Consider the following 8022-nt stretch of genomic DNA (forward strand, 5'->3'; position numbering starts at 1 on the left):
TTTTCTTTTTTTTTTAATTTTATTTTCTTGTAAAAACGCTATACAGAGGGGTTAGAGTTACATGAGTAAGGTAATGAGTACATTCTTGTCCAGCACTGTTAACCCTTCCTTTGTTTTTCTCCCACTATCCCTTCCCTCCTCCACCTCTCCCACTTCCCCACCAAAGTTGTAAAGTTCATTTCCAACATAGTGATCTTAACCATTTTTAAGAGACAAAATTCAAGCTTCCTGGGAAGCAAATATTTTATCTATAATGAAAAACATCAATTTCTTTTCATTAAATGTGAAATTATAAGAAGATGAAAATTGTGTGACTCAGTGGAAGAGTGCTGCATTTTTCAGGTCTTATCTTTCCAAACCATTCTCCATGTATTCATATATGGATGCATCTCTAAAAGACACAGTAGTGTCAAATGCTTAAATCTTTACATTATTTCTGGATGGATGGAAGATTATACACTAAAAGGAGGTTCTGGCTAAATTTTTCTTTCTAAATTTCTTATTCTGACAATGACTAATAGTAAACTCTAAGTCATACATTCCCAATAATTTTGCCCTTTCAGCAAAGAAACCTCAAGAAGTTAAGCAATATTCTAGTTAAAAGAGAACAATAACTTATTGTGTTCAGTGTCATATTTATATTATAATTCTAAGTGATAGGTAAGATAGGTCTTCAGCGAGGAAGAGAACTGTTGGGAGAAGGGAACAAAAAGACGTGCAGGCACCATAGGCAAAGGGACTGTTTTTTCCCTTTTGCTCTCTCTCTCTCTCTTTCTTTTTTTTGATGCTGAGGGTTGAATCTAGGGCTTCCTGCATGTTAGGCAAGCCCTCTACCACTGAGCTGTTTCTCTAACTTGACCATTCTTTTTTAGTTTCAAGACCGAGTACCAGGAGTAATTTCTGGGTCTTGGGATTCCAGATAGATACCACCATGTCTGGGCCATTGTCTGTCTCACTCCCGGTAAGGCTCTTTGGGGTGCCTGCATGGCGGGAGGGTGGGGGTAGAGGGGGTGTCTCCAGTGGATAACTGAAAACAGGGATGGTACTGAACACTTTAAATATTGTGTTTTCTTCACACATATTGTATCTATTATAAGCTTTTACTTTTCACTTAAAGGAAGCATCTTTCTCTGGTATACCTGAATGCCAGCACCACTCTTGTGCCTTGGAAGCCATTAATAAGTAAAATAAGGGTTATTTGAGCCCAAGTACTGTGATTACCAAGACCTCTACTAAATGACTTAATGGGGTAGGTGGAACATATAGTGGAATACACTAATCAAGATAAGAGGGAGCTATTATAACACTTGTCTGCTCTTGGTACCATCATTTTTCTACCAATATTTGAGACGGGTAACAGTCTAGATATCCTTGACTCTTTTCTCCTTCACCCCATACATCCAACTGGGGAACGTCACACTTTCTTCCAATTCTGATTCCGATTCCCCAAGTTGAGGCAGATCTTACAGATCAGAGCAACCCTTTATTTTAGATACCAGTTCTAAGTATAGAGCACACAATGCTGTTCATCTTGGATACAAATCAGAGAATTGAGGAGAGCCTGCTCCTTGGTTCAAACCCTAGAACTGCCAAAAATATATAAATAAAAATCTTCTTAAATATAGAGCATAGTACTTGATAAGAGTAAGCAATTTAAAAACATAAAATGAATAGGCTATCAGAAATTTATGTGAACCAAGGAATGATTTTTAATTTTAAGGTTGCAGGTGAGAACATCTAATGAAAAACAATGATTTAAAATATGGACCCTAGTTCTTAGAGAAGGTTCTTATCTCATTCTGGATAAGATTACCCTTGGTTATTCATTTGTTCTTTCTCTCATGATAAGAGTGGTTAAGGAGTGGAGGGGGAGGGCACATGAACACTCATATAAGTCCTAAGGTCCAATATGTACAAAATGTCTTTTGAAGTTCTATAGTGGTATAGTTGTAATAATGAAAAATGGTAAAAGGAGCCATATTATTGACTACCTTTATGTATATACATATTTTTGGTACTGGGGAATGAACTCAGGGCCTCATGCTTGCTAGGCAATAGTTCTACTGCTTGAACTACATCTCAAGCCCCATGATTTTTCATTTGTGTCATCTTTCACATTTTTCTCTAACCTAGAAGTCATTCAGAATAATTAGGCTGTAGACATTCTCCAAGACTAATCAAGAGAAATGAGAGTGATTCATAACAAGGAGAAATTTTCTTAGTTTTGAATGGGGAGATGTGAAAGCTACTTCAAAATTATTCAGCTGAGTAATTAAGGAGGTTGGTGCTAGAATCAGGAGACCAGTGAACGAACTTTAATTTCATTATTTATGCAGCCATGTCACCTTTCCAAAGGAAACTTTACCCGTAAGTGTTGGCTACATTTGGAAGTTGGGGACAATGGTTTATTTAATAAAGCATAAAAAGCAATGATGCATGGCAAGTTCTGAGCAAAATACCTGTCATACACGTGGATCTTTACTGTCAACTATTACTGTTAACCACTTTGCTTTGCCAGAGGGTAGAAGGCAAATGGCTCTGGGCTCTCCCACACAAGGCCAGTCTTTTAGTAACAGTAAGTCCAGCATTTAACTGATATATGAATCACATAGGTGTTCTGAAAGGGGTTGGTTGAGTATAAGAATATATGGGCCATTTATAAATCTTTGTGCATTATTAAAGCACACAGATTTAATATCTCTTTTACTTGTACTGGAAAGACGGTTATTATGCAAAATAAAAGAGAAGCAGAGAGAAGTGGAATTAGTGCCTTGGATATTTTTTTTTCAACATTGGTTAGTATTTTAGTCTTTATCAACCGCAAACCAAATCTTTGATATCTCTAGTATTAGTGAACATAAAGATGCTCCCAAGCAACTTAAATTAACAATAGTAGTAAATCCAATTTCTTTTTCTTTTTGAGCAGTTAGAATTCAGGGCCTCACACTTGCTAAACTGGCATCCCATTGCATAAGACATGCCTTCAACCCTGTTTTTGCTGGTTATTTTCGAGATAGGCTCTTACAAAATATTCTGGCAGACCATGAGTCTCTTAAGTAGCTAGAATTACAGGTATGGGCCACTGGTAACTATCAGATAAATCCAAATTTTCCCTTATTCATAAGCCAGCAAACCTCAAACTTAATTTCTTATCCTTAAATGTTAATACCAATTTTATTGGCATTTAATAATGTACACTGGTGCTTAGTTTTCAACTGATGGTGTCCTAATTCTTGCACTGTATACCTTGAATAATGAGTGACAATCTTTGTTTTACCACATGTGGGGTTTTTACTGTCACAGCAAAGTTGCTAAATAGACTCACATAAATCATAGGCAAAACGAGAACTATTTGAAGCATACAAGTCTACCAACATTTTTTTTCTGTATTCTCTAGTATATGTGGAAGGAAGAGACATATGGCTTCAATGGAGTAAACAGTTCTGCATTTAACTAAAAAGTATTATAAGCAGCCTCTGAACTAAGAGCTAAAAGATACACAAATAACTTGTCTTCAAATCTACCAGACAGGTACATTTTATCATGTGGCAGCAAGATGCAGACGCAGCATGCTTTCAAAATATTAGAAGGGATGTTCATTCAAATTCTCAAGTTGATGATGGTTCAGCAGGTTAAAAAAAGTCAGAAGCATTTTTCCTACTGGTAAAGACAGGATTGTCTCATTTTATTGTTTTTTGCTTTTTTGGGGGTCCAGTCATGGGGCCTGAACTCTGGGCCTGGGTGCTGTCCCTTACCTCTTCAGCTCAAGGCTAGCACCTCTACCACTTGAGCCACAATGCCACTTCCATCTTTTTTCTTTTTGCTTATGTGGTGCTGAGGAATCGAACCCAGGGCCTTAGGCATGCAAGGCAAGCGCTCTACCACTGAGCCACCTTCCCAGCCCCAAGATGTCTCATTTTAAAAGGCACCAAGCTTTGTGCAGTCTTACCCAAGCCCACATGGACTCTCCAATCTGGCCTGGCCATCTGTCACTGAGCGAAGATCTACTTAATACTGCTGCTTTTTTGCCATTATACTCAATGGGTTGGGGGTGTGAAATGAGTTGAGTGTGTGTATGTATTTATCAATCTATTTTTATCTAAGTAAAAGATTTGGGGTCAGTGTTATCTGAGGGTTTAGTCCACAGCCCAACAACCATATGTAGACTTCTTTTCTGTGTGTGTGTGTAACTTGAGGCACACTGCCAATTTCCCATCCACCATATTTAAATGATGATAACTTTAGAATATAGAATTGGTGATGGAGGAAAATAAAGACAATGAGGGACAGGCTTGAAGAGAAAGAAGATTAACTTGGACATCAATGAGTCATTGTTATCAATCTGTATCTTTCCCTCCACCTGCTAGAGCTCTACCACTTGAGCCAAAGTATTACCTCTGTTTTTTCAGTGGTTAATTGGAGTCTGGTGGGGTCTTTTCTGCCAGGGATGGCTTAGAACCACAATCCTCAGATCTCAGCCTTCTGAGTAACTATGATTACAGATGTGAGCCACTGGTGCCCTACCCAAATGAACTTTTAAGTAATAAATTTTCTATAGTCCTTTGCAGAACAATGGTAAATGATTTAAGAAAGAGTTCACTCTGACAACATTCCTATTGTACCTAATGTAGGAAAAAGCCCTATTGGGAGTGGTGAGGGAAGAAGGGGACCCCCACTAGTTGGCTGGATCAGCATAATCAACCCTTGGAAACCATTGGGGTAACAGATACTGCAAGATTACCCTCACATCAAATAGGACAATCTGTGTAATGTTTTCCAATGTTACCAGAATCTTTGAACAAGGCTCCTAAATCACTTATTCTTACAATATTCATCTATGCTGAAAACGTTTTTTAAAGCTTCACTTAAACATCTTTACAGAGCCTATAACATATTTTTTTCTCTCTACAAATGCTCACATGTCCAACTGAGTTACATCTCTACCCATTCTGTACATCCTTAATGTCTGAAAATCCAATGGCCTCCACTAAATATGATATTCAGGGAAGAGATGCACAAAACAATGTTTTGGTGTTATTAAAATAAATTACTCAGCCACTTCCAGGTGTCTAAACTACTTGTTTCCCTGAAGTTTGAGACTTAGTCTCCTATGTTGTTCAGGTTGGCCCCAAATTCCTGGACTGAAGTGATTATCCTGCCCCAGTCTCCTAAGTAAATAGTTGAGAATTCAGGTGTGAACAACACAGTAGTACCTTTTCTTTTTTTGCCAGTGCTGGTGCTTAAGCTTCTTTTGCTCAAGGCTAGCATTCTATCACTTGAGCCACACACAGCACCACTTCCAGCTTTTTATGTGTATGTGGTAATGAGGACTCGAACCCAGGGCCTCATACATGCGAGGCTAGAATTCTACCACTAAGCCATAGTCCCAGCCCAATAGTATCTTGTATTACTTTAGTGGTGGTACTGGTGTTGAACTCAGGGCCTGACACTAATTATTTCAGCCAGGCCTACAGTCCAGTTCTCCCCACCATGCCCCTCCCCGCTGCTGCCCCCCGGGTTATTCTGGAAATGGATTCTTATACTTAACTGCCCTGCTGGCTTTGAACCATGATCTCAACCTCCTGAATCAATAAGATCACATGCTTGAGCCACCGGTGCCCAGCACAGCAGCCACCTTTTGAACAACCTTCTTATACATCAAAAAAGCTTTGTCCCACTAAAATAGTCCTGCTTAGAGAGTACATTTTTTTTGTACTAGAACAAGGATAACAAATGTATTGCACCCAAGATCCTGAATGTTCTCAAAGCAAGGCACAGAAATTTACAGTACAGTTCCTAAATTTTGCCAACCACCTATTTATTATCTTTCTAAAGGCTTTCACAGCTGTATAATCCTCAATCCAGTCTTTCAAATTCTTTAAGATACTAAGTAAATGTATTAATGTACAGTGACCAATTTTCTTTGACACTGTATCACTTTGTAATGTTTTCTACTTTAACTAGTTACAATCAGTTTCCCAGTCCAGGTAAAACATCTTTAGTACTATACTTGCTGTAAATGGGATAAACAAAATAGAAACTATCAGACATTCTAGCACAATCCAGTTCTACAGTAACAGTGCTCTGCTAAGGAAAGTTGATGCAATTTGTTGCTAGGTTTAATATTTTGGCATTAAAACTGCTGTGGCAACAAGAGGAAGAGGACTGACAAACTAGCAAACTTGAGGTGTTTTTAGTTAATTTGTGGGGACTTGGGCTCAGAACAAACACAGAGAATTTCAGAGACCAAAACAGATTCTGTAGCAAAACTAAGATTGTGAAATACATTTGGTGTCCTTTGTAAAGAAAATCTGCAACGTTAGTATGGGCAGACATAGTCTCTTACTCCAATATCCTTGTTTGCTTTTCATGTGATTTTAAACTTTCATTCCAGTTTTGGAAAATAAGGGCATGGTAGAAGGAAAAGCAAGGGGGGGGGGGAGATAATTTTGGAGTTAGAAGAGAAATTAGAGGTCAAATGGTCCCACCAGTTTTTTGCAGAGGAAACTGAGCCAAAGGACAATTAAACTCCAAAGATAAAACCTCGAAGTGGGTGGAGTCAATGTAAATTTAGTAAATCATTAAATCCTTACCAGCAACCTTTGTCTCTTTTCCTCCCCACCCCCACCCCAAGCTGGGAACTCTCTTCAAGCTTAAGTTTTTTTGGGTAGAGAAAGGATTTCTAAAAATTACCCCCATAAACCAGCTGGTATTAGAAAGCACTAGAAAAGGTTGAGGCAGACAAAAGGCCTTGCCTAACCTCTTTAATGTTTATTATCCATCGCCAGCAAGACTCTCCTCGTTTTAAATGAAAAAAGAAGTGATCTTGTCTGTTGTAGGTTATTTTCAAGCATCTTTACATACGTATATACCGCACAATTTGTTGGGGGACAATATGAAAAAGGCCCCAAGAAAGCAATCTTGACTATAAAAACTAAATCTACCAACTTCCAAAAGTTTAAACTACCAGACAGCTCCGTGACGTCTAATTGGTAACTTTTTCAGACGCTCCGATCTGGTGCTAGCCAGGACCGGTACACACCCCCAGGGCTATTTCATTCCATTGGCTGGCAGGTTGTCCTGAAGTCTAGATTTAATGTCAGGCTGTCCGGTGTTTATTTGTTAGAGATGTTTCACTGCTCATTTTTAAAATTTTTTGATTAGTAGATTCCTTTGGTTGATACAACTGTCTAGATTTCAAACCTAGACCTCAAACCTAAAAGGTGAGTCCTTTTCTGTGTTCTTATATCATCTGTTACTGTTGGGGAGAGGGGAAAGCAATCAAAAATTTCAGTTTGCATTCGAGGTGAGTCATTAAGAACCCCCACAATAACCACCCAGGCAGCACCAGATGGGCTGGTCACTGACTTTTGTAGGAAGGCAATTTCGACAAGGCCCACCTTGGGTGAGGGACAAGGTAGCTCCAAAAAGACTGGCACCGCTTTTCCAGAATCCAGCACCAGCAGATGCAGAGGCCCCCGGGTGAGCGTTCCCGGGGTAAAGGAGGCGGGCCGACTACGTGGTGATTTTAGGGAGGGGAAGAAAAAAAAAGATCGCTATCCTCCCAGCCTACCACACCCATGCTGGGCTGGGCTGGACTGATGTAAACAGCGGCCCGAGAAAGCTAGAGGCCTGCAGCCGAAGGGCCAGGGAGGGACCGAGCCGGGGACGCTCACCTCCCTTGCACGGAGTGCGGTGCTGGCTGTGCTGGGCCCGGTAGCCCTCGATGACCTCCCAGGAGCCGTCGTCGCGCCGGATGGGGAAGGAGACGCTCAGCACATGGTTGCAGGGCTTGATGATCCGCAGGATGCCGCGCACCCGGTTCCGCTTCTGCTCCTCGCTGTCCCGGGTGCGCAGGTCCTCCACCAGCTTGTCTTCCACGATGCTGGCGCCGCGGTCGAAGAAGCCCTCCACCATCTTGAAGAAGTTGGGGTCGTCCTCCCGGTCGGCAGCCGCCTCGCTGTAGTGGCGCCGGGCGGGCGGCGCGAGCCCGGCCGGCGGGGCGGCCGGTGTGTCCGTCCG

At 40.7% G+C, this 8022-nt stretch overlaps 1 protein-coding gene across 1 annotated transcript in view; it reads right to left on the bottom strand.

Annotated features, from left to right (window-relative positions):
* LOC106001615 (glutamate dehydrogenase 1, mitochondrial) overlaps positions 1–8022 on the bottom strand; it is a 33552-nt gene that overhangs the window by 24590 nt on the left and 940 nt on the right. The window contains exon 2 of the mRNA XM_013036660.1: positions 7677–8020. Coding sequence (XP_012892114.1) covers positions 7677–8020 — 344 coding nt within the window. The remainder of the gene's footprint in view (positions 1–7676; positions 8021–8022) is intronic.

This window comes from Dipodomys ordii, unplaced genomic scaffold, assembly GCF_000151885.1.
Source record: "Dipodomys ordii isolate 6190 unplaced genomic scaffold, Dord_2.0 Scaffold333, whole genome shotgun sequence".
NCBI classification, from domain to species: Eukaryota; Metazoa; Chordata; class Mammalia; order Rodentia; family Heteromyidae; genus Dipodomys; species Dipodomys ordii.